General features: G+C 37.3%; 4 protein-coding genes and 1 long non-coding RNA gene across 13 annotated transcripts in view; 3 read left to right on the forward strand and 2 right to left on the reverse strand.

Annotated features, from left to right (window-relative positions):
* Positions 1–164: 164 nt before the first annotated feature.
* Aduk (unc-51 like kinase 3 homolog Aduk) lies at positions 165–8,082 on the reverse strand. 4 transcript variants are annotated; one of them, XM_033483660.2, is made up of 9 exons: positions 7,875–8,082; positions 7,582–7,811; positions 6,017–6,168; positions 5,572–5,786; positions 5,265–5,491; positions 3,322–3,583; positions 3,035–3,217; positions 2,248–2,432; positions 165–1,340 (listed from the first exon to the last, which is right to left on the reverse strand). In XM_033483660.2, exons 2-9 carry the CDS (start codon positions 7,666–7,668, stop codon positions 1,227–1,229), a joined length of 1,425 nt encoding a protein of 474 aa, XP_033339551.2. In that variant the 5' UTR covers positions 7,669–7,811; positions 7,875–8,082; the 3' UTR covers positions 165–1,226. The 4 variants fall into 4 exon arrangements, with proteins under 4 accessions (XP_033339551.2, XP_033339552.2, XP_033339555.2 ...); XM_033483661.2 differs by lacking the exon at positions 3,035–3,217 and having other exon boundaries at positions 7,582–8,082; XM_033483664.2 differs by lacking the exons at positions 7,582–7,811; positions 7,875–8,082 and having other exon boundaries at positions 5,572–5,829; positions 6,017–6,158.
* ari-1 (E3 ubiquitin-protein ligase ariadne-1) lies at positions 6,267–14,268 on the forward strand. Of its 6 annotated transcripts, XM_033483656.2 has the most exons (10): positions 8,268–8,577; positions 9,442–9,563; positions 9,656–9,780; positions 10,058–10,328; positions 10,425–10,598; positions 10,676–10,741; positions 10,843–11,058; positions 11,148–11,705; positions 11,789–12,015; positions 12,102–14,268. In XM_033483656.2, exons 4-10 carry the CDS (start codon positions 10,122–10,124, stop codon positions 12,181–12,183), a joined length of 1,530 nt encoding a protein of 509 aa, XP_033339547.1. In that variant the 5' UTR covers positions 8,268–8,577; positions 9,442–9,563; positions 9,656–9,780; positions 10,058–10,121; the 3' UTR covers positions 12,184–14,268. The 6 variants fall into 6 exon arrangements, with proteins under 6 accessions (XP_033339550.1, XP_033339547.1, XP_033339546.1 ...); XM_033483655.2 differs by having other exon boundaries at positions 9,442–9,780; XM_033483657.2 differs by lacking the exon at positions 9,442–9,563.
* A 582-nt stretch (positions 14,269–14,850) lies between these two features.
* Positions 14,851–18,116, reverse strand: LOC117228087 (uncharacterized). The gene is made up of 4 exons (XM_033483757.2): positions 18,100–18,116; positions 16,925–17,999; positions 15,993–16,457; positions 14,851–15,715 (listed from the first exon to the last, which is right to left on the reverse strand). Exons 2-4 carry the CDS (start codon positions 17,246–17,248, stop codon positions 15,596–15,598), a joined length of 909 nt encoding a protein of 302 aa, XP_033339648.1. The 5' UTR covers positions 17,249–17,999; positions 18,100–18,116; the 3' UTR covers positions 14,851–15,595.
* Positions 18,117–18,225: 109 nt separating this feature from the next.
* LOC117228089 (uncharacterized) lies at positions 18,226–22,383 on the forward strand. Its single transcript, XR_013037212.1, has 3 exons — positions 18,226–18,305; positions 18,498–19,167; positions 19,275–22,383. It is a non-coding gene; the product is annotated as an uncharacterized LOC117228089 (long non-coding RNA).
* Positions 22,384–23,310: 927 nt separating this feature from the next.
* Positions 23,311–27,264, forward strand: part of LOC117228086 (synaptic vesicle glycoprotein 2B) — a 58,612-nt gene continuing 54,658 nt past the window's right edge. Inside the window, exon 1 of the mRNA XM_076528710.1 lies at positions 23,311–23,616. The gene's annotated coding sequence lies outside the window, so the exon portion shown is untranslated. The remainder of the gene's footprint in view (positions 23,617–27,264) is intronic.

Raw genomic sequence — 27,264 nt, forward strand, 5'->3', positions numbered from 1 at the left:
AAATAATAAAAATTCTCAAAAATCGTCCTTTATTTTGTCAAATATAACACAAATAAAATGAGTAAACAAATACTTAACATTCGAACACTTATTCACATCTTATAATATACAAAAAAAATGTTATGGTATTTTGGTAGTTCAATCTACAGAATAATGCAAATCTCTTATATTTAAAAATTTCATGCGAAAGTGTTTATTTATTCGTATAGTGAAGTGAATAATTTATATACATATATATATATATACATCAACGCGCGATGTAGACTATAAATAGTTCGTGTTGGATTCGCTAACTGCGCTAATGAGGACAGTGTTTTTATTAAGAAGACCCTCCGCTCGAAAGACTCAAAAATAGGTCATTTTTGTGAATCCTTTAAAAGAGGGACAAACGTTGTCAAAAGTTCACGTGGTTTTTATTAATACATTTTTCGTTACAGTAACAAATTTTTAATTAAAATTTTAAACGGTGGGCATGGAATTCGATCACTGAATTATTTGTGGATTAAAACGTTAAAAAAGTTTCTGAAAAAATTTCAATAGCTAACATTTTATTTTTAATCGTACAGGAAAAACCAAAATTATGACGATTAATCCATATTTGTAGAGAACGGTGAACAAAAATGCGAATAGAAAATAAAGTGCGTTCTATATATACATGGTGTCCCAAATCAAACAGGATACCTAATCATCTTCTGAAGACAATTCGATGATTCGTTTCAGATGAAACACCCTGTACACATATTATGCTTATAGAGACGATAGTAAAGCTACTTACGAATCGAATGCAGTAAGATGTTCTTGATCAATTTATTAGATTTTATGCAGTCATGCCCATACGTTTAAAAATTGTATTTCAAGAAAAAAAAGCGTTCGGCGTTTTCGGTGATCTTTTTATGGCGATCAAAATTTCTATTTTTTTTGCGAGACATATACGGGCAGGTTTCCCATGATTGTATCTATAATTTTCATTACATTTTAAGAGTAACTAAAATCCTTCGTTAAAAATATAAATTTCTATTTGAGATGCCATTTTTACTAAATATACCTCTCGCCTGAAAATATTTGAAATTAATTTAAAAATCGACGACTTAGAATATTTACAAATTGTCCATAGGAGAAATTCTTTAAATAATTTTGCAAAATTTGGAACGTGCGTGTTTTCAATAAATTAGTAAAATAATACATAAAATATGATGACTTTGACAAGATTGAGCCTTTATTTAAAATTACTGTATTATGCATTGCTCGAATGAATCAGAACCTCGCTGGACAGACTCTTCGATGTCCCTTGTTGCCAGCAGACCTTTGGTGCTTTCGGCTTCTTTCATCCAGAGCTGAACCTATGCAAAAACATGACAAAATATAACAATTACAAATTCATAGGGATAGCTGGGAAGTGATGCGCCCGCAACGTCATGTCCGAGTATTTTAAAGTCTTACTACTTTCGAAATATTTGATTAGCCTCGATAAATCCTGTTAATCATATTTATCTGATAAAATCCTGTGAAATGCAAAACAATACAAATTACACTTGCCTTCATCCAACAAAGAAATTGTCGAATACGACAAATATAATATGAAAAAGCAGAAATCGATGCTCAAAATTAATTAATATTATTAATATTAATTAATATTTCGAAGTAGAAAACATGTTGTTTATAGCAATATGTCTTACTAAAGTAACATCGACACTACAGTTTCTATAGTTGGATGATAAAATTATTAGCCTAGATTCTTAAAACTGCATCTTTAATAGAATAGGAACAGACCGCTGCAAGAGACCTATTTCGAGAATAGCATTTTACTTATTTAATCGAGAACAGCATCTTGAAAATTTCATGGCATTCGAATACAACTATGTATATATCGAGCAAATAACAAATGTAACGCAAGCAAAAATTTGACGATTCAAAGTTATGTTAGAAACAAAATTATGTTTCAAAGAAGACATTTCACATCTGCGGAAGAATTTTAATTTGAAATTACCAATTTTTCTTTTTGTTATCGATGCTTTCGTTGACTCTTTTCTGTAATCGTCTTCATAAAATCAATCGATATCAAAATATATAATTTAAACAGAATACCTACTAGAATACTTGCTAAAAGAAATATTCAAACGCTGTATCAAATTGCAATTGAACCCTTGTAAGAAAATAAAACAATTGGTGAGTCAACGCGGGTATGAAGATATCGACAGGAAAAATGATTATAAAAAAATGGTCATCTGCTCAAGATCATTTAATCACCTGTTTGTACAACAAATCTCTCCTTCGACCCGCTGGCTCCTTCTTTAACAGCGGTACCAATACCCCCAAACAGGACTGAAACCTTTCCAACGCGTGTACGTAATTTCCTTCGGCAAGATATTGCTCGGCCGTTTCTCCTATTTCCAATCCATCGAGTATTTTGGTTGTACTTTTGCTAAGTGTCCCTAAACATACGCAACAACAACGGGCACAATGTAGTCGAATCGACGTCCGATCCTTTCGTTCGAAGCCTAAAGCTGCGATTCATATTGTGACTTCGGCTACACACAAGCATAAAGTAATATTTCTTCTTACCGAACAATGTATCGATAGAACGCCGAACAAGCCGGTTTTATCAATTACGACCTGTTTTTCGATGGCAAGCCCCGTCGCGGAGCGATGTTCGTTTTTGCCGCCGAGTATGACCGAGCAAAGACTCCGTTCTATTCCAGCGGATTTCGTACTTTGCACAGAATTCTACTTCTATTGAAATTCCATCGAAACACTGCGCCGTCCTCGTGATACGGTAACAAACGACGTGAAAAAGTTGAACGCGTTTAAAACTTTCTTACTCCTGATTAGGAATTACGTAGAACGCCACGTGAGACTATCTTATCAGAGTTGTTATTAATTTTGAAAGAATTTAAAAGTTCGTTGGAGAATTACGTGCTCCATTAGTTGCGCAGCGTGACGGGGAAGAAGAAATATTGTTTCATGCACTTTCGCCGCACGATCAAATATCGAGAGTTTGAATAAAAGGATTAGTAAAAAAAAGTTCGATACAAACATAGTTCGGGATACGCTAACGATGATCCTTCGCTCAAGGCCGCCACCCTCGGGATCATCGTGGGGTTCCGTTTATCCTTTTCGTCGGCAACCTCTATACAGGAGGCTTTCAGTGTTTCAGCCCTCTTAATGTAATTATTTACGTGCGACCTTAAAATCTCTTTCCGTTTTAGTTCAGTCTCATCTAATAAAATGCCGTGTATTTTTAAATCGTTTGGTCCACCATGCCGATCTGTTTACGACCGCGTCCATTTTATTTATACCGAAATCGATCACACGTCTTCTTACTTGTTAAAACAGGAATGAAGTATCGAAGCGCCTCGCAGTAAAGATAAAACGCCTCCTTCGGGTTCTTCTCCGTGTCCATTTTCACCGCTTGCTGGACCAATTCTACCGCCTTCTCGTAATTCTCCTTTGTCGGCGCGTGTGCCAGATCCAAAAATTCGTGAGCGAAGAAATCGTCGAATGTTATCCTCTCGTCAGGATCGTGCTTCAACAAGGACAGCAATAAGTCCTTGCACTCGCGTGTCACCTGGCATCCTTTCGGTAACTAACCCACAACACATCATTATTAACGGACGAGCCCGAATGTATGGCGCATGAACGTTCTCGTTCTTGAATCTTAATTTGTTCACTTGCAACTTATAAGTACAAGGTGGGACGTCTAAATGTTTCCAATATTTTTATATTCAATATAATATATATATACATATATATATATATATATATAAATTGAATATAAAATATATATATGTATATATATAATATATTTTTTTTATATTCAATAATATAATATTTTTATATTCAATATATATTCTGAAAGTTATAAAAATGCATTTCTTGAGACCAGCCCGAACCTATAGTCCAATGCACTTATTCATCAACAAATTACTTTGTTTAATTACTATAAAATCGGAAATATTATATTATTGAATATAAATATATATATTTATATTCAATATATATTCTAAAAGTTATAAAAATGCATTTCTTGAGACCAGCCCGAACCTATAATCCAATGCACTTATTCATCAACAAATTACTTTATTTAATTACTATAAAATCGGTGAGGTAGTTGGAACGTTAATTACTTCACGTATTAAAAAGTTAAGATATTCCACCCTGTTCGTATACTATACATATTTACTACATGCATAAATCATTTACGTGCGATAAATGCTTATTAGAATTATATATATATATGCTTATTACACTTATATATATATTTAGTTAGTTTTATGTATATATATATACATAAAACTTTAAATACACATACACAACCACTAATATATGTTGCGTATAAGTTATAATTATAGTTAATTACGCAACTGGCTTTGCGTATGTACATTTCTATATTTAGACAGGGTGTTTCCAAGTTGAGCGGTTAAATTGTGTCACTACGTTTTATGACCAGAAATTTTCAAATATATTACAGACGTGTAATTGAACGGATGTCATCGTTCCTGGAACGTGTCGTTAATGAGTTGAAATTATAAAGTACCCAGAAATTAATAATATAAGACAAAAATGCATACCGTATTCAAATTAAAAAGATACCTAATTTACATGCGTATAATATGCAAGCAATAAATAATTCATCGACGTTTGTTTGTAGTAGTTAATTTATAGCGAATGTCTTAAAAACCCGATAATAAATAAATCGTACTTGCTCTCGCGTCCTCTGATTAATCTTACAATTTACAAGCATTATTCAATTTTCACGCGAAAACATCCGTAAAGGTACGAAAGAAAATGTTACGAAAGAAGATGCGATTTCAATTGTAACATTTTTTTTCACAGTGACCGCGACATAGCTCACAGCGAGAATTCGTGGTTACCGGGCACAGGATTTCTCTTCCTCGAGTTCCATATTCGACAAGAAAAGTTGATCGAGCCGCGCATCAAATTTTCATACATTCCATACAGAACCAGTCTTCTAAAAAAAAAAAGAACAGAAACGACTAACATCCAAATACGCAATGAAAGTTCAATGAAACATAGCCAAGCCCGAGGCGAGTGTACGGAGTATACGTGGCCCGTATTCCAATGAATGTAGCAAAGTAGTAACGTCGAAACACCCTGTACGTACGCGATGGACTATAGTCAACTACAAAGACACGATACTACAACACGGTTAACATGTGTGCGAATCGCGCGTGTGTCGGTACACCGAGGAATATGTATTTTGTTTTTGGTCCGACGAAGGAGAATCGATATCACATCGTAATCACCTCTATAGGTCGAGTGTCCTTGATTTTCTCGCTCAGTTCCTGGACACTGGTGCTCGAGTAGGGTGCCCTGCCGAAAAGGCACTCGTACATGATCACGCCGACGCTCCAGAGATCGACGCGGGCGTCGTACTTCCGTTTCAATAATATTTCCGGCGCCATATAGAGGGGAGAGCCCCGGATGGCGAACTTTTGCTCGGAATTGGAGAGGTATTGAGCGAAACCGAAGTCTGAAATATATAAAAATAGCCGAAATGGCGACGGGGCTCGGCGTGGCTGAGAAAAGATCGTTTCGGGCGCGCGAACGAACCTCCGACTTTTAACACCAAATGCGGCCGCCTCGTCAACAGTAGGTTCTGCGGCTTCAGGTCCATGTGGGAGACGTTGTGATCGCGCAGGTACCTCAGCGCCAGCGCGAGCTGTTGCAAAAAGCCCCGGCAATTTCGTTCGGCTAGCTTGTGCCTCTTCCTTATAAAACTCGACAAGTCGCCGGCGTCGCAGTACTCCATCACGATGTATATATGCCTAAGTTACGCTAGGTGATAGGTGTGTTGTCTTTACGTACAGGCTGTGGACGATCAACTATGCTAGGCCTGATTTCGTTTTTTGACTCGAACATGGCTGAATATAATAATACAACGACGGGCGAAATTGTGAACTGACTCTGCGCACGATACATTTGATCCGGCATTACAGGGGAATTGCTTGTTTCAGGTCTATCAGGCTGGGAGGTGGTTTTTGGGGGCTCTACTAACCCGTCGTCCCAGAAAAAGTCCCTCATCTCCACGATATGCTCGTGCTTGAGGATTTTCAGAAGATTGATCTCCGTGACGAGATTATCGACAGCCGACTTGGACAGTGACGATTTGTCTACACATTTGATTGCGACTACATCGCGGCATCCATCCTACAAACGACCAACAATAGGATTACGTTATATCGCCTTGGGATAACTTACTTCTTTCAAGCTTCGATGCAACCATCTTTACTGGCCGCCTCTCAAACCGACGCAGCCGCTCGACCGACAGAGACCACTCCGATTGGAATACATTAAAACGTGTCGCACCGGAGTCCGCGACACGCGGGAACAAACGCCGATATTTTCTGCACCGCGTTACGACAGAAAATAAAAAGTAGCGCAAAGGTTAGTGTATTCGTGGAAACTTTGTTCAGTAATATCGCGTCTAGGTAGCGGTGGCCCCGTGACACCTCTAAGCGGTTGCGAACGCTACCCAAGAGTGAGTCTCTCTCTCTCTCAGACTGTTTCCAAGGCTTTTGGAAATTAGATTTTAAACGCGAGCGAATTTAGCAATCGATCTTATAAGAATAGCGCGAGATTTGTCTGTAGAATGTTATCAGCTTTGTTTCATCGGGCAATGATAATTACTGCAAGTATAATCAGTTTAAAGTCCGGGATATAAATTTATGTAAAACGAAGCGCGGCTTTATAAGTAGAATTTATTTCAATGGCGATCAACGCGTGATTTTCGAATAGTTTCATAATCAACAATTGCAGGCGGTCGAATGTAACGTTAACGATTTTATAAATAAAGCATGTGAACGATCGAAACATGTAATTGAAAAACTTGTGATTCGTTGGCATAATGTTTGTTTCGATCGCGATAATTCTTGCCCACTTTGTAAAATTACGTTCGTTTCAATCTACCGTTGAAGATCGAACAATTTTAATGTCTACAATGAAAGGAGGCAAAGTATTCGTGTTCTCGAAAATTACGTTTCCGGTTCTTGACGGCGAGAATTTAATTATACCGCGGATACTGTGGTCAAAGTACCGATAATGATCTCTCGTTACATTCAAACCTACATTTAATTATCCTGCTGGTCGAATAACTGGAAACTGTCAAATTTATATCGACGTCAATGTGAATAGTATTATTAAATAATTAAATTGTGTAGTAATATCTTTAATTAATTAGATCGTAAACGAGATACGTTTGACGCCGAGTAACCTGTACTGCATTGCGGTGTCTTGCTATGTAATAAAAACATAACAAATATAAATCACTATTTGATAGTTCGATGCTTTGTCGCTTACAATTAACGTCAAAATTTTGTACAATTTTCTTCTTTCACTGACATACTAATAAGCCAAAAACGAGCTCATAATATATCTATACATATATTTATTTAATGTTAAATTAGGTTAGGTTAAATTCTACTTGATGCATCCAAATGAAAAAAAAGAAGAAAACGATTCAAAAAATAAGATTGTGGTTCCCGCCCAATTTGTTCCGTCACTGCCATCATATGTTTCGAATGTTTCGATTGCTTCTTCGTTCGGACATCAAAGTGTACATACCTTTTTAATAGCTTTGTAGACGGTCGCATAACTCCCTGAACCGAGTTTTTCTAATAAAGAATAATCACTCACGCTGGGCAAACTCATCTCGCCCGAGAACTAAGGGATTCACATCGATGTCTATTCCGAATATTACGTTACGATAGGGTTAAGTTCACTTTACTGAACGTTGCGAGGCGAGCTTCTCCGTTCATCGTTCGTACACCCATTGGCGTAACTACTTAAAACCCCTATATAAACAGATTGCTCCGAATCATATAAATAACCCTGATGCATTTATGTGCGTACATTACCGTCGCATAAAACACAAATTGAATCCCTTTGCTGGTTTACACTTATTTCAAATTTGATCGTACAATGCAGATTCATCGCTGGTAATTTGTGTCGTCTATTAAAATAAATATCACTTCACCAAACACAATTCACTTTCTGGTAATAGAATTTCCTTATTATTTTTAACGTTGTACGTGACACTTGCGAACTTCTCATTCAATCCTCAGAGCGGTTTATGTCGGATATTTCTATAAACTTCGATACGAAGCACTAGAAACGATACAATAGTCTGTATTTGAACAGTTACGTTAAAATTGTGCCCCCCGTGTAGACGCCTATGTGCGTCAGCTGTGCGCCGCGACGAAGCAAACTTCAAGTAGTTGACTCGAGTTAGTGAAACGCCACTTGGTGACGAGACGTTTCGTTGTCCTGTCATTATTACTTGATTCTCAATTTCCTGGCTAATATCACGCGAAATTTTGTGTTTGTTCCTGTTCACTCATCAGTTAGCCGTGGCTTCGACCAGTGAAAAAACGTAACATTTTTCAAGTTAATCGAGGAGAAGTTATGGTAGTGGACGTGACTGTAGTGTTCGAGCTATAAGCTCGTCCATTCTTTCTCATGGCAAACAGTGCATTTTAGATTAATTTATGGTTTTATCTGATTAGCCTGCTAATTTGATAACTTGATTGGGTGCAATGGCTGAAAACAGTATCGCGCATGGTAATACATCTTGTCAATTTTTGAAACTTTCTCATCAATTATATGCCAAGATATCGCGTTAAGTGTATTTAGTGTTTTTCGTATTTATCGAAAAAATGGTCAATTTCCGTCGAAAAGTCATATTCTCAGAAATCAATGGAACAAAATTTACTTCGGTTATTTTTCGTTTCTCAATTTTCGGAATATTTTCCAGGTTTGACGATTACAGAGTGATGTACGTTTTCACAGATCTGTTTACTTGAAAGAAATTTCGAACTTTGCTCGCTATCAAGTAACAATAAATTTTCCGTTTTAATTTCTTTACTTTTTACTATTTGTACAAATGTAGGTGTATATTTAATTATAATCGTACACGTATCTATATACGTACGTTCATACATTCCTATACATAATACAAATATACAGCACACACGCACGCACACAGACGCGAGCGCGCACACATGCTATATGTATATACATTTGCCCTGTTTAACTGTATATATACCTATAAGATTTTTTACAATGCATAACGCGTATAAAGAATTTATTTTTGTTAGTTTTTATTGGTTCGATTGAAAATATTGTTTGCGATGTTAGACTATTTTTAAAGATAGGTCTAACAAAAATCAAGAAATCTTAGTTCCATAAACACGAGACGCCATTATATAGGATGGAATTCCCCCGCTATAAGTTTGGCTTACCTTCCATATTATAAGTTAGTGATTTATCCTATTTATATGGAATCCTAAAAAATAGTCATTATTCTCATTTACATTTTACCTCCGTGTTCCTTGTTTCTTATTTTCAAAAAATAGAGTTTCGAGGATTCTTTCGTTTGAAAGTTATAGTAATTTCGAGCTTATAGTGAAGAAATATTGTACACAGATTGGCTGGCGCCACGGTAGCCCATTCATCGCTCCCCCCGTGGCAGTAGCATTAGGTATATCAGCTACCGGAGTTCAACTCTGATGTTTTGGCAGCTGATTTTATTCTTGCTTACGAGCATTGTAAGATTATTGGAAAAATTTTTTTACCGTCCATGTTAGTGGAAGATTTACAAAGTGTAGTGACCGTAGATTTCTCGCGATATTGTCGGCAGAAACTAAAGGGAAACTGACAATAAAGCGTCTGGCTTTATTCGGGAAGTATCTAACGATGACGTCATGTGCTGAAACATAAGCTGTTTTCACCTTGTTCCGCCACAACAATATTTCGCGTGTACAGGTGTGATACATTTTCTTGTGATTTATTAATTTTGTGCGCGCTTATTCCTAAAGCAACAAAACGATACTTGCGTTCGCGATAATATTTTTACTGGCTCCGATTGCTACATGATAATCTGTAAATCTGAATGTAAATCTGTACTGTTTTCTTTTTACCATAATACACGCTTGTTTACAATCTTACTATGTTATTGAATGAATGGAGTAAAGTGCATAGAATAAGAAAATATAGTGTCAGAATTGCCAAAATTGTATGATTTGCATGGCTTTATGTGCAGGTGCGAATTACATAAAATAAAAGTATTCGTTGGAATCTTGATCGCTTAGTAAATCGATAACAAAATGGATTCTGAAGAGGAAATGTACGATGATGTGGACTCTGGCAATGAGTCCAGTGGTGACGATGTGGATTTTGCTATGGAAATTGAAGCAGAAAATCCAAGAGAACGAACTACAGATGTTGATGATTATCCTTTTGAAGTTTTATCAACAGAAGAGATAGTACAACATATGATTGATTCTATAAAAGAAGTCAACACAGTTGTAGAAGTATATTACGAAATAAATCATCATTGCTTATAATATATACATATATATCAATAGTAAAGTAAATACAATGGGAGGACTACACAATTTTGATTGCAGATACCAGCAACAACGACACGTATTTTGTTAAATCATTTCAAATGGGATAAAGAGAAATTAATGGAACGATTTTATGACGGAGATCAAGAGAAATTATTCACAGAAGCACGCGTTATTAATCCATTTAGAAAGGGTCCATTAATAAATAGAAGTCAATCTTCCCAGAGCGCTTTGGTAAGTATCAGCGTTTTTCTCTTTTGTGTACGTCGAAGATAAACATCGCGTTATGTATTTATTACTTTTATTTTTAGTCAACAAAAATGATGACAAATGGTACAGAGGAATGTGGAATTTGTTTTATGGTTCAACCATCTGCAGTATGTGCAATATAAAATTATCGAATAATAACATAATAATTATTTTATTGACAAGCATAAATTATATTCAAAATATAATACCTTTCTTAAATTTTTATTAGATGATGACCGGACTTGAATGTGGTCATCGCTTTTGTACTGGTTGCTGGGGAGAATACCTCACAACCAAGATTATGGAGGAAGGAGTTGGTCAAACAATCGCGTGTGCAGCACACGCGTGTGACATTTTAGTTGACGATGCCAGTGTTATGCGTCTTGTCAAAGACTCTAAAGTCAAGCTGAAATATCAGCATTTAATAACTAATAGTTTCGTTGAAGTAACTATCATTTTATTGCATGTATTTTATTGTTCTAATTTATGGAAAATAGTACTCTTAATATACGTTATTGATGTTTGATTTTTTAGTGTAATAGGCTACTAAGGTGGTGTCCATCTCCAGATTGTAATAACGCTATAAAAGTACAGTACATTGAAGCCAGACCTGTAACTTGTAAATGCGGACATACATTCTGTTTCCATTGTGGTGAAAATTGGCATGACCCAGTAAAATGTCATTTACTACGTAAATGGATAAAGAAATGCGATGACGACTCGGAAACATCAAATTGGATAGCTGCAAATACAAAAGAGTGTCCGAAGTGTAACGTCACGATTGAGAAGGATGGTGGTTGTAATCATATGGTGTGCAAAAATCAGAATTGCAAAACTGATTTTTGTTGGGTGTGTCTTGGACCTTGGGAGCCACATGGTTCTAGTTGGTATAATTGTAATCGCTACGATGAAGAGGAGGCCAAAGCTGCTAGAGATGCTCAAGAGAAGAAAAGATCTGCACTGCAAAGATACTTATTTTATTGTAATAGATATATGAATCACATGCAGTCATTGAAATTTGAAAGTAAACTTTATGCAAGCGTAAAAGAAAAAATGGAAGAAATGCAGCAGCATAATATGTCCTGGATTGAGGTAGAACTAATTACAATTAAGTGAAAGGAACTCATGCCATGCACGCTTATCAATTACATTAAATTTTATATTAAAATTTTTAGGTACAATTTTTGAAAAAAGCCGTAGATATTTTGTGTTCCTGTAGACAGACCCTTATGTATACTTACGTTTTTGCTTACTATTTGAAAAAAAATAACCAATCTGTGATTTTTGAAGACAACCAAAAAGATCTAGAGGGAACGACAGAACGTCTCTCAGAATATCTTGAAAGAGATATTACAAGCGAAAACCTTGCTGATATTAAGCAAAAAGTTCAAGATAAATATAGGTAAGCTGCTCGAGAAATAATATGTCGAATAGTTTATATATCATGATAAAAGCAGAAAAATATATTGCTATTATTAATTTTTTAAGATACTGCGATAGTCGGAGAAAAGTGCTTTTAGAACATGTACACGAAGGATATGAAAAGGATTGGTGGGATTACGTGGAATAGAGGACTGTACCAATTTTGTGTTTCGGGGATGTACAACAAGTTTTTTATCTTGTTACTGTTGCCCCAGCTGTGATAAATCAAGAAAGCTGATAAAGAGACGAAAAATAGGACATGTCATCAAGTGATTTACGTGTTACATATACTTTAAACACAATATGATCTATGGCAACACATATATCATTATGAATTATGAATTTATTAAAATTGAATCCTACTACTATCAGGCTTCATGTAAAATTCTTTTATATTGATTACGAGAGCTCTGATTTGCGCTAGCTGTGTGCTATTTGTTGTCGTAATGTCTTTATCCTTCATAAATATGGGTTGCAATTGTATGTCTTGAATTTCGAATCGATTTTATACACGTCGATCGTTAAAACATTGATAGATGAAACAAATCGAAACAGTGCGTTGCAGTACTGAGACGAACTTTCAATGAAAAATTCGCTTAATATATTTTATTGCTATATGTAGTATAACAGCGTACCTTTTCAGATTACTATAAAATTCTCCAGAAAAATAATTAAGTAAATATAAAAGAAAAGAAAACTTCTCGAGAATTTGCTAAGCAGTACATGAAAAGGTTAATTATAGGACTAGAATATCTTTATCTGTCTCGTATTCTCAGATCTGTGCATTCGATTTATGAAAGGGTAATTGAACATATTGGTGCAAATAAGATTCATGAGGTAATTTATCATTTTCATTCTACTTTGGACTACAATACGTCCAGGCTATAATTGCCACTTTTTGTGTAAGCTGAATTAAAGTGATCATATCGTCAATATCGTATGTAACCTTGACATTAAATGAAAGTCTTCTTTGATTCAATTTTATTTTTTTACGTTCGGACAAATTATTGAAATTATGCTTACATGATGTAAAAGGGTCCAATGTTTTTTTTTTGAATTTTCTAATCTAAATTACCTTATTTTCGTAAAAAGATTAATGTTCAATAATATGCATTATACATTTTGTAATCATTACTCATTTGAAATCTGAAAAGTTGGCAAATTATCGTTTTCGTTCAAATTTATTTCATTAAATATTCTTATTGTGCTGACGATATGTTTTATACACAGTTAATCAATTAATTTACGGTTAATGACCATGACAAAATGATCACTTATTGTTGTATAAGTGGGGAACGAAATAACAGTTCCGTTTGTACAGTTATATAGTTATATATTCACACATAAATGCATAATACATACTTATATATAGTTGTAATATCAATATTAGCAAAACTAAAGTAGAAACATTTGAAGGTTTATTAAAGAAAAAGTGAAGAAATTGTTGATTCTTACTATTATCCACGTTAGGAAGTAAAAAAAAAAAAGTAAAATGCAGTTGTTTTCTGTACAGTCACAAAATTTGAGTAGAATTAAGAAAACTGTTAGATATATTCAAAGGAAATTATTCTCTAGTTTATTGTATATTCATGTAATGCGTAAAATTATATATAGCTATCAAGAAATTACGTTTTTTTAATATTCGAACATAGATATTTAAAGAAACGATTTTTATGTAATTTGTGTAATGATTACTTGTTCTTAAAAATCATCATACATTTATTAAGACTTATATGATGATTTTCGGTAGTTGAGTTTAGACTTTTTAAATTGTTAAACATATCCGAAACATAAATTGAAAAATAGTGCTAAAATCTGTCAAGGAAATATCAAGAGTATGATATCCGTCGGTGACGATATTCAATAGAGAAAAAGTTTTCTCTAGTAAAATACGATCGTGGCACCTTATTGGCAATGTGTATGCAAAAGCTACACAAAGTATTTTAACAATAAAATATAATTAGTTTAAATCATCCGTTAAATTCTGCAATCAAATGATTAATGCTGCACACTAGTACTTGAAATGATATTATCTTATTTGTTCGAAAGATGAAACAGTCATATAATGGTACACCCACTAATAATATTCATGTACATTAGAAACGTTTTGGTTTTAGAATACGTGCATTCTGGTATCAATCAATAAATCAATATATTTTGAGTAGTACGTAGATTGTATTTATGTTTGAATAAGTATACTACTTCAAATAAAACTATACCAATATCTGAAAAATATATTTTTAATAACTCTAGCGCTAAAAATATTAGTTTTCTTTTGCGAAAATACCTTCTTGATATTAATTTGTTTAGGAATAAGATCTTGTATCCCAAACTACTCTGTCTTTTTTTTTTTTGCAAGACATTATACTATTATTAAGATTAATAATATTGACGATGATCATTTTTTTACATTTACTTATTATTTTTGATCGTTTTCAGATAGATTTTAGAGCCTGATATTTTTCATTAAATATTTTAGTGTATTACGCCGACATTACTCGCCATAATTACCGAGTAATACTATATTTAATGTGATCATTAAGCGCAAATGAATGTATTGATTATCTTTAATGAAATTGACTGAACATTTTTCATAAAAATTAGTTACTTGAATTAAATCAACTTACTCTATTCTATGGTTGTAAAAGCTTCACTTATAAAAGTGGAAAAAAACATCTAAATATTTTATTAACATAAAATGTTTAAATGTTCAAATAAATTGCAACATATATAGAACTTTTTTGTATTTAATTTTGCAGATGACATGTTTTATTACAGGTTTAGAGAACAACTGATACAAATAAGAAAACTGATATTTTGCAGAAGTGTTTATTATTTTCAAATACTTATATAAAAATTTTGTAATGTTATTAGAAGCTACCACATATAATGTTCACTGGTGTTTATCATATATTTAACGAGCAATTATTACATCAATCATTTTTTTTATAAATTCTACACATTCATTTTGATGGTCTTTGATTGATAAGAGGAATTTATTATTTAATATATTTTCTACCTAAAATAAATTATAAATAAATACATTTAGATTGCTTCTACCTAAATTCAATAAAATTTTGAGAATCTTGTTTAATATAAATATCTGAAAGGTTAATTTTGAGTATCGTATGAAATTATTTTGATATAAAATGCCTAGATTAACATTAAATAAGATTTCTGTATACTAATTTAACTACTCCGTCGAGCTGCAATTAGTACAAAATATGAATATAATAGGGAACTTGTATAGTTATCCTTCTCTTATGCTACATATTTGTTGTAGTTACATAAAAAGTAGGATGTTTTCTAAACGAACGTGACATTGATATGAAGATTGTGTGTGTGTGCTACAAGAAGAAGATGATAAATTCATATCCTGCATCCGTTACAAAGACATAATACATTCAGCTTTCCGATCACACAATTGCATGTTCATTACCAATGTAAGAGCGTTTTACAAACTCTTGGAAATTGTTTCTCAGCGCATTTTGGTAGAATATAAGTACGCTAAAAGGTCTTGTGGAAAACATACCCTGTGAGGCTTGATTTGTAAGGGTATATCAGGAAGTTACAGTTAAAATAGTTGCAACCAAACCAAGGGTTGCACCAGTCATCAGAAGACTCCTCCATATAGCTCCGCTAATCTCTTCTGCCACAGGATATTCTATACACAGCTGATCCTAAGGAAAAATATAAATATCAGATACAGAAGAATTATAACAAAATATAGATAAGAGACGATTAATCATCCTATAATATCTCTATACAGATTACATCGGTACCGAAGCTAACAATGGAATGGTAAAACAATCCATCGATCGTGACAATGTTTACACGAACGATATAATCCACTAGCAAAATGTAATAACAAACGAATAAACATATAAATTGCCAGTTCTATAAGCAACACGAGTAATGTCATAAGTAACGTTAAACAGTGTCACAGATTATACATACCCATCCTCCGTATCCTTTAATAAAATGTGCAACTTTCTCGCTAATGAATCTGGAGACGAACAGCGGTAATTTTTTCTTCAGGTTGTGCATTCGCCTGTCGCGGGCCCACAGTGCAAGCCTTCCCATAAACGCGTACAAGCAGACGATTCTCGGCCATGTAACGCCGCCGTGCAAAAACAGCTCATCCGCGACTCCCATGAACGCCTCGTACGCCGTGTCCGGCATAACATTCAAACGGTTCACCATGCTCGCGAATAAGATACTATGTTTGTTCAGCATCTGATACACATTGTGTCTCATGCTACGTGACACGGGGTCTCGCGATATAAGATAAATATCTTCCTTGAGCAGATATCGTATCACGTCGTTGGCCAAACATTCCGCTGTCAGTTCGATGGAGTCCTCGCAGAGGCTGTACCGCTGTGAGGACGAAACTAATTGCGGGAAAAGATGCTGCAGTCGGATCTGAAAGAACAGAAACAAAACAAAAAAATAGGTCAACCCTTGTAACACTGCTGGGAATAAAAATCCGTCGAAATAAATGCAAAAGAGAAAGCGTGGTAGTAATTGAACGATTAACGGTGCTTCGTTCTCATTTGCTTCGAACACCGAATAGCTTGACACACGATAATGGTCCCGATCGCTGTTCAATCGGGACCCGCGGTACCGGCGTTCGAGATCCAAAACCCGAACGAAAGTATAATTTTGAAATCGGTTCGGGTCTATCGATCTTCTCATCGGAAAGAGCGGCTGGAGAGCTTTCACGTGAGCGCGACGAGGAGAGAGTGAGAGGCGGTGAAACGCGCGCAAAGGAGATACCAAGCGGTAAGGTTGAAGCAAGAGAGAGAAAGAGAGGAGAATACAGAGGGATTCATTGACAGCCAGAGCCAGCAGAGATTAAAGCACGTAACACCGGCGATCCCGGTTATTACCTGGCAAACCTCGATGAAAGACATAGCGGTATTGGCGGTGCCGATAGCATATCGGCACAGGCCGCCGTTGTCGTCGGCAATTACGGCGGTCCCAACGGCTTCGGCGGTGTTGTTACAATCGTCGTTGGCAATCACAGTTTCACCGCTTCCGTCGTCGTGCTCGTTGCAGGCTCGCTCGCTCGGCGAATTCCTGTTACCGGGGGGATCGCATTCCAGGATGCCGCCCACTCTGGAATGCGGTTCCCCCCGCGCTGACGCACCCTGCCCCTCTCCGTCCGCACCGAGGATCTCATTGTTCGGTGGTGCACCGTCGTCGCCGGCCATCCTCGTGTACCGCCGCCCGCACTGGTCTCTGTTCCCAGCCACTGACACCGACTGCACTGCCGGCTAGATAATTCCTCCCTGTTCGGTCCAAGCCTCGATAGTTTACTCAAAACATCGCAACCGTGGTGTTCGAGTCTCCCTGGTCCGGTGAATCGCACGCCCGAAGCGCCGGGTTAACGAGCGCTGCACTCGAAAAACTTTTGGCTCGCCTGCCTGCCTGCCCTGCCGGACGACGTAACGCTCTCTACTTTCCCGCGGCCATTTCCGAAGCCGAACCTCTACCCGCACCCCACCGCTCTGCCCGGCCGTATCCCTACCATCTCTTTGATGTTTCCCACCGTTCCACTACCATCCCGTTCCCTTCCGTCGGTACATTACTCTCCATAGACCAACACATGCTACCGTAGACGATCCACACAGGGACACAGCTTCTATGGATCATTCACGTTTCCTCCCCACCACCGTGCACCAGCGTATCCCGGCACGCGGTCTACACCATCGCACAGTGTACGCCTCAACACCATACGAACTCGCCCGGCTACACCTACACAGCTTCTCTTACCTGGCTGAACTATCTCCTTTAGTTTTTCTCTTTCTTCAACGTCTCTCGGTTCTCTTTCCTCCTTTCTCTCTCTCTCTCTCTTTCTCGCTTCGCTCTCCGAGGCGCCGTCGATAACCTTCCCCTCTCACTTCCCTGATAGGCCGCTCTTGCGCACGTGCACGGCCACAGCCACGAATACCTGTGTGCGCTCTGAGAATCGAACGAACGGAATTTTCGATGGAACGCAGGAGTTCGTTCGGGATCGCGGTTTCCCAGGATGTATGATCGTCGATAGGTTATTGGTACGTACTTTGTCCCCTTCTTAAGTGGAGTACAGTGATGTTTCTCTTGGTCTTCTTTTTGTTTCCTTGATATAACGAAAATTTAACGGTCCGTGTAACGTATTTTCGAAATACAAAATGTATGTTATTTGTAGCCGGCTGTCATTGACCGCTTTATTTTGATTATGCGCTGACAAGTTAACCTTGCTTTCGTAGAAGTCAAGAGGACATGGAGGTAATTGTTTACGTTTGCACTGCTTTTTTCTATTTTGAGAAATGACCTACGATATCTTGATGGCAGTAGGTTATTATAATAATTAGCAGCGATATCTTGATCATTAAGTACATTGTTGTACTTGTACATTGTTGTACATTGTACATTGTACATTGTTGTACATTGTGTTAAGTACGTTGTTGTATTTTTTAGGATTGGAATGACCCGATTCAGATCATTCGCAGATTTAACTCGAGATTCTAGCACCCGTTGACATAACCTTGGCGTTTTTAGTCGAAAATAATAAAAACTAGAGTGCTTTCTCGATCTCCTATTGACTCCTCGTTTTAGTGATAAATCGACGTGACCGGTGACCGACGATATAAAATTGAGGAAATTATATTCGCGTATACAAATAAATTTTAGACAATTTATAATAAATTTTATTCAATATTACTTATTACGAAAACGAATTTTAATGAGTATTATTAAAGCACGGTATTTGCAGGTTTTATAGACTGTCATCACGCGAGCTGAACGGAAAGGAATGCGAAATTTAGAAAAACCTCTAAAGTAATAATTAATCGCCGAAACGGAAATCTGATTGGTCGGCGAACGTCTCTCGGAATTGCTCTTCGAAATTGTCCATTAGCCTGTAAATGGTATCGAAAAACTCTGGAGTTTCTTTCTAGTTGTTATTACGCAACGCCGATTAGTGGTCCCTTCCAGGAGGGTTTTTAATTCGAAAGTGGTTCAGCGATAGCAAGAAGTTGTAACGCTCGGTGCGGCTGTGTCTGTGTGCTTGGTGAAAGCACGTCACGGTTGCTGACCCAAAGGTGACGTAGAGGGACTGTCGGAGATGACGATAGTGTTCCAGTCATTGGTAGTTTCCCATTTCATTGATGCCGTACTCCCTATCATTACGACTTCCTGTTACACGGTCACGTGATCTCGCATTTCTTATATGTATATTATCTTATTGCATTCCAGACACACGATTGTAATCGCGTTCCTGGACAAGGATTCGAGCCCGCGAGCCAAAAAAGTATTGTACGTATCTCAGTTTTGGCACGCAGTAAATTTGATCGACAACCGTTGTCGTGAACCGTTGTCGAAAAGGTAGATAAGTTATTAATTTTTTTTTTTATTAACGCCGAGCAACGTTTGGATTGTGGGAAGAGCCGGAGATAAAAAGGCATGGGAAGCTCACGAGCAAAGCGTTCGCGGCTCGTGCGTTCACATGGAGCGAATACGAATCCCGTTCGCGATACCATAGAATGCAGTGGTACACCAGCGATGTATTTCCAAGAAGGAATTATTATGTTGAAACTGGTCGGCGTGCACGCCGGCTGACTCTGATCGCCGGCGCGCGACCGTGCCTGCTCCTTTCTGCCTGTGCAACCTTCAAAGGCCACAGAATGCGTCGATGAATGAAGTAGGAAAGTTGCAGAGTGTCCGCTGACCGGATATGTATACTAGGTAGGTAAGAAAACGAGAGCTCCGACGTCATTCGACGTTGAACCAGTTTTAACGACCTCTCCCGCTAATAGGACACCGTCAGACACAGTGCTGGCAATTATGTCTGTTGCTTTTATTCAAACGGAAGGGTCATTTTAGTTTCTTATAGGAAGAGATTATTAGCAGCATTAACGCGTTCAGTGCCGCGTTCACCGTCGATGTTGCTGCTTTTTTGGAGCCCCATCGTTGCGGACGCGGTGGAGCGTATAAAAGCCACAGGATTCTTGCAAGAAATCGGCAAAAATAATCAATTCACGATTGCCACAAGATTGACGCTTCAAGTCCACCCTTTTGCAAATTAAAGCAATAGCTATCCTATAATATGAACATTTACAAATAACACAATTATCTTTCTGTCAATGTTTTTTTATTGAAACATTTTTTAGCTCAGCGTACGATTGTCAACAATGTTAGCCTTCGCACTAGTTGAAAACGAAAATAACTATTGGGTCAGCCTGTAACCGCTGAAATATTTAAATGATTACAAAATTCAAAAACAGGGTCATCTTTCTCTCTCTGTGTACAATGAAGTAAAATTGATACAATTTCGTTATTTATTAAGTGGATAGTTTCTAGACCGACCACAGCATATGGACATTTAATTTACCTGGAATTGTTACAGGAAATGTAAATGTGTGATTTGTGGTGAACTTGATTTGCAAAAGAGTGAGCTTGATTTGCAAAACATTCTATTATCATAAAGTAGAGATTCGTCATTTAATGTTCACCGAGTATTTGTGGGACAATAAGAGTGTCAAGACATTATGTTTCTTCGTTGCAGTCGCACGGCGAAGTTCCAGGGAAGCAGAAGCTGCGGACGCAGCGTTTAACAACACTACGCGTTACTCGAGGCAGTTTACCTTTCTATACCAAACGTGGATAAAACCATGGCGCGTGAGACATTAAAGTCTGGCAGCCGGACATGGATAAATTGACAATGTGACTCACGTGTAAATGACATCTAATTGGGTCATTATCTCGCAAGTCGCTTCTTAAACTGGCCAGAGACGCAATAAGAAGGAAGGCTCCGCGGATAGCGACGTGAAACGCCTAGCTACAACTAATTCCTTGATAGACAAGCGTTAAGAAAAATTCAAACAACGCGACCGTGTCGCATTCTAGCATTCCGCACGACTGTCATTAAAGCGGAGGAGACACCCGCTCAACCCCGTAATGGTAACCTTCGTCCTCGGAGCATAAATTGGCACGTTAGGATATTTTTGAAAACCTTGTAAAAATTGACCGAAATACCTCTAATTCTATGATCCAACATTAAACCTATTAACGCCGGTCAAATAATTGGTTTCATATTTTTTATTTTGCAACTACTAAAATGATCAGGGTGCTTTCATGGCAAATAATTACATTACCGTATGACCATATAAAAATATTCAGAGCAAGTTAGGATAACTTGATATTTGCAACTATCATTTGCTACAGTAGTAGAAAATATTTTATAGAAAATTTGGCTAGGGTCATGACGGACCCCAAGATATTATCACAGGGTTAAATTTCGTGGAGGTTGCATGTATCGTTGGTACCGCTCGGGAACCCATCACCGATGGAATTACCTTAAATTGGTAACAATTATGCTTTGTCTTTCTTCGGTCCATTAAAACGTCATGCTGACAAACATGCCAACTGCTGCGACATCCGTCAGGATGAGCATTCGTTACGTGTCCCATTGTTGGTCCGATTGAAAACATCGTTTCGTATTGTTTTGTCTTGGCGAAGTGGACCGTGGGAATACAGGAGAGTGAGCGGCACATAGTATTTCAGGGGAACTCGTGGTAACCGGCTCTCGGTAGCTTTTCTTACCGTCATTCATGATACGATGGCACGCCAATAGGATGATTGCCTGACGGCCAGTGCCTAAAGTGGATAAAGTCTTCTATAGTAATTTAACTCGAGCAGGGCACAGGGGTGCAGAGACTGGGCCCTTCGATGATCTCTCTTTTCCTTTTTTAATTCGCCAATGTAGATGGCAATATATTTGATTAGTCAAAAAGTTTTCTCTTTGTCTCGGCCTTATCATCCAGTTACACGTACAAGTATAGTCGTTTCGTTTTTTCTGCTAGACGCGAGGGTTATACTTCGAGGGAAACATCAATTTTTTATCGTCAATAACGTTAATACGCCGGTCAACGAATTCGTTAATTACATCGTCCGGTTCAATCTCACGCGTTTCTCTTTGGTAGGTCAATCAATGGGACACCATGTACTTACTGAAAGTGAATCGGTTAATCAGTCGTAATTAAAGTGATAGAAACGAAGGTACCATTTTCTAATTATGTATATTTTCTACCTTACGGTCTTTATTATTTTCATCAAACGATGAGTTTTGTGATTGTAATGTAATTTTTTAATACTATTTTCCTGAAACTATTTTTTAGCAATTATGGAGACCGATGTATAGATTAACAAGAGAACGCATAAGAATGGAAAAGATTCAAGAGATGAAACGTCAATGAATATCGTCGAATAAATATTATAATTATAATATTATATTATTATATAATTATTATATATATAATATTATTAATATTATTATTATATTAATATTATATTATATAATATTATGATTAATGTTTCAGAACTAATTGAGATCAGTTCGGAGTAGCGCAGTATTGGCCGATAAAACAATCGAAACTCTCTACGCTATATTTATTTATGCTACGACCGGGATAAGCTGACGGAAATGCGATGTCTCTTCGTTACTGCAACACGCTCGAGGCGTGGGTCAAAAACCACTCGGCATCAACAAATAAATAGCCAATGATTCTAACTGGTTGTTAGAGAACCAGAATTCAGAGAACTTAAGAATTACGAGATAATATTCAGAATTATTAAAATGTTCAGGTCGCCGACGTTTCCTCGACAGCATTCGAGCCTAATTGCGGTGAAGATTGAAACCAGTGATGGATCGGCGGGGCTCACCCCGGAGTCGTTTCAGAAATGAAAAAATAACATTTAGAAGAAACTGTAAAATAGAAACCGTAATGATAACATATAACAGCAGTTGTCGAACTTGGTTCTTCATATCTGCGCTGCGGATTTTATGCGCGAGAGAAAACGTGGCGAATCTTACTGCATTATCTTCACCCTGTTCAGATGATCAAAAGGAAGAGTACATCTCTCGCTTCTCTTATCTCGCAATCAACTTGAAAAATATTTTCCATAAAAATCCGCACAGCAATCGTTCGACAGAGGTTGCGAATTCAATTAGTATTCTGACCAACCCGAATGACCAACCCTCCGTACGATTGGTATAAGATCATTTTCGCACGGAGATTCGCGGTCTTTGTTCGGAACCGTTCGAAGAACCGAAACCGATATTATAATAGCCTCGAATCCTTGACGAAGACTCGGAGATCAGGCGACGACATCCCCTTGTTGATAGTTATCCTTAACCGTGAGTTTTATTACTTCCGTGAAGCTGTCAATGGTGGCCGATTATCCCCCTTCGCGTCTCTGCTACACCTTTTTTTCTAGTGTCTGGGGAGTGGAGGAGTGGGATGAGGCCGGGTTGGCTTGATTTCGCGGTCCCGCGCGACGTCCCTGAGATGGCTGTGGGCACTAACAGATTGACAGACGTACTCGCCGCGAACTGACCCCCTCGTAGTGATTTAGTTATCCCGCTATCGACGCCACGCCGAGTCGTATAGCGCTCCCTGTTAAGGGAAGGAACAGAGAAACCGGAGGACAGAACAGCAAAGTGTCGGCCGGAAGTGTTGGATCAGAAGGTAGCGCGCGGTTTCCGCTGAATGAACCTCTGCTGGTTCGGGATCGTCTCGGGGCGAGATATTATGATTAGGTGAGCATATTACTTGTTGTAATACTCGGTGAATCTCCGGTTGGCAGGAAGTTAAACGGGACTCGCTTTCTTCCGATTCTACTCGGCGACCTCGATTAGCGGTTCTCCGAGCCCCGATAATTGGGACCGTTCGCAGTCTTCAACGTTTTTCCCAGGTTTAGGGACATCTCTAAAATTGCGTGTATTAATGATAATAATATACATGTTGCCGAAGACGTCGAGGATTTTTAGTGGTCCTGCTTTGTTGGCTAGGTGTTGTTCAGATCTGTTCGATTGGTGAACGATGCTTTCGCAATGGAAAACGAGGGCGAAAGGTAACGAAGAATGGCATCCGGAAACTCTTGCCAACGTTGGTCCTTGGGCGATCTTTGATCGTGCTTAATTTCCGAAGTGTTTTTTCTAAGTATCGCGCGACACCGGTTTAAAGGATCGTCGCTTCGGGGTTAAAAGCTTGAGCGAACTACGCGTTCCAACCGTAGTCTTTCTAATAACACGTTAAATTGGGATGCTCGTGAAATTACGACCTTGATCTGTTAATGTGCGCGTAGGAATTCCGAATTATGAGAAATATACTGGTTTATTAGGAAATGTACGACATTAAGCGGCTCTTTATTTGCTAAATCATAAGCTTGAACAAGCTCTGTTAGACAGTCTTCTTGTGGCTTTAATAAACCTATTACCGCTGCCGGTTTGAGAAAGGACTTGCTCTATATCTTAATATTATTTTAGCGGCGAAGGAAGCACTTATCTCTGCTGTTTTCAACTATTTTCTAAATTGTCGTTTATTTCCTGCTTTGATACAAGCAATAGTTAATTTCTTTTTTTTTTAATACGGCTTTTGATAGACAGTCTTTTATATTTTGACAATTTTCTCCGATAATTTCACTGTTTTTCTCGGTTCAGAAATATTTTCGTTCAATGATTTTTAGCGGTATCATATTTTATGGCACTTCTTTCATACGCTTTTGTGTGCTGCGGATTCGCAGAGTGGCATACATTGCATTAATTACATTAATTCGATCTACATTAATATTAGGAGGAGATGTTACACCAAAATTTCGAATATAACGGCGCCTTCGTTATCTTCGTTATGCTTATTTTTTTCATTGTTCTGGGTTCAACGATTGCGTAGTTTTTTCAGATGAAAATGATTTTAAGATCAATATCGTGCGCAAGAATACAGGATTTCAATCACATATTTGCTTATTTCAGGCAACGTTTAATTATCCAGTGACATTTTATATTTCAGAAATACGGAGTTTATAATTGATTGCCATTTTTACATTCTCCAGTTACGACGGTCGACTAGAAACCGTCAAACATGATATGGAGTTCGTTTACATACTTGTTATGTAACACGAACGTTTTTAGTGCAAGTTCGTTTTTTTATCATTGCAATTGTTTACGAAGATAACAGCATGTTTTCCGACGGGTTTCGCATGTATGCAATCTAAACATGATTCGTATCAATTCGTTGAAGAGTTATTGCCATCAAATTCCTATCTCGGATGGTTGGTAGTAACTATACTCTTTCCACTCGACGATCGCATGATGGGCAGCTAGGTGAATTACCGAGAATTTGCATTTATAATGTTGATTACTATCGCGACTTTAACCGCTGCGCGCCTTCGCGAGCGAAATTAATTCATAGTTTATGACTTTCCGGAATGCATGAAATTTACAGAATGCGTATTCGTGTGCAAAAAAAAAATTAGGATCAACCGAATCGCGAGTGTAACTAAAACACTAATTTTTCTATGGAGACTTTTTTGTGAAAAGTCCACGCCAAATAATCCAGAGACGATCGACGAGCGAAAACACAATCTCGCAGCCGCCATTGTTGAATAATCCCGGTTACATGGAAGTATAATGAAAAATTAGGTCAAACGAGAGGGACACTTGAACGAACAATGTCCCATAATTGAATACCATAGACTGTAGACTTTACGTTGATGTTAAGATATCGGACAAATCTCAAATAATTTATACTTTCTTCGATCTGAAAATCATCCAAAATGACTGAATTTTGATGATTCTTGTACACAATAAGTTGAAACGAGTACAAAAAAGAAATTCTGTTCCTAGCTCGATGTTTGAACACGGGCATTTTTCTGATTCACAATAATAATTGATTGTTCCATTAGCTGTATCGGCAATAATCATAGAAGAACGTTAAAGTCAAATTGTACAGTTCAATAAAAATGATCGTGTCGAGTTTATTATGGAATATACTGTTCGATCATTTTTCTGTATTGTCTGTGCTACTAATACTGCCATATATATTCGTTTATGCTATTAGCATGAAATTAACAAGCCATTAGACGAGGGTGGCGGATTCGCTTCTCAACCGGTGTAAATGTTCAACAGGGTGCAGCAGATAAAACGATTTCGTCGTCAAATCAGCTTACAGAGTACGCTAATAAGCCTAGTATGATTTCGACCGGAAATAGATCGTACCAACCGTTCGTGACACGTACGGACACTCACGGTGGATGTAATCGTGTTTAAAGTAGTACTTTTTGATACTTGTCCGCTTCGGTGTTGCACATTGCGTACGAGTAACGTTCATCTAGCGAGCTGAAACGTTATTACTATTGGGCTGGCAACTAAGTAATTGCCGATTTCAGTTATAGACGTCTCTCACTCCCATTTTTATGATATTCGTGAATGTTATATTATAAAATTATTATTATTATTATTATGTTATTTTTTATTATCCGCGAATGTTAGCAACTGGACAAATTGAATGCAGCGGTCAAGGAAAAGCGACCAGAATTGGTCGATCGTAAAGGTGTCATTTTCCAGCAGGACAATGCTAGGCCGCACACGTCTTTGTCCACTCGGCAAAAATTGATGGATATTGGTTGGGAATCGATGTTACACCCACCATATAGCCCTGATCTCGCGCCATCGGATTACCACTTATTTCGATCCCTTTGTGGTAAAACTTTTAACGACGATGATGCTGTAAAATCTCACATAACTCAGTTTTTGGCCGAAAAGGATCAGACATTCTACGAGCGTGGAATTTTCAAGTTGTCGGAGAGACGGCAAAAGGTCATCGAACAAAATGGAAAATACATTACAGATCAAACTTCGTTCCAAGTAAAAAAAAATTCTTTTATTTCATTGAACAAATCGGCAATTACTTAGTTGCCAACCCAATAAATTATAAATATATATATAAATATTAAATACATACGCAATAATATTGAATATATCAACTATAGCGAAAATAAAACGGAGAGTTTATTAGATTCTATCAACATTCGTGCGTTAGCATATTATTGACACTTTCACGAGGCACTTTTCACATACTATCGGCTGGATAATTTGCATAAATAATGCTTTATAAATCAGTGTCTTCGGATGGTAATAGTAAGTAACAGAAAATCAAATGAAAATTCTGAATACGTGTACACCATTTGAAAGGGAATAACTTTTTTAAAAATTCTACCAAACGACTTGAATTTTTTTGAGATGTTACGAGGATTAGTTTACTGGAGTCGAAAGATTTTTGCAAAAATTGCGTGGAGCGTTGAACAAAACTACAAAATTATGTTTTCCAAACTTCTTCAAATTACTTATCGATTATAAGGATACTACAGATAATTCGAGGAAAGGTATTTCGTCAATAGCGCGTGTTTG

Source organism: Megalopta genalis, chromosome 2 (genome assembly GCF_051020955.1).
Source record: "Megalopta genalis isolate 19385.01 chromosome 2, iyMegGena1_principal, whole genome shotgun sequence".
In the NCBI taxonomy this organism is placed as follows: domain Eukaryota; kingdom Metazoa; phylum Arthropoda; class Insecta; order Hymenoptera; family Halictidae; genus Megalopta; species Megalopta genalis.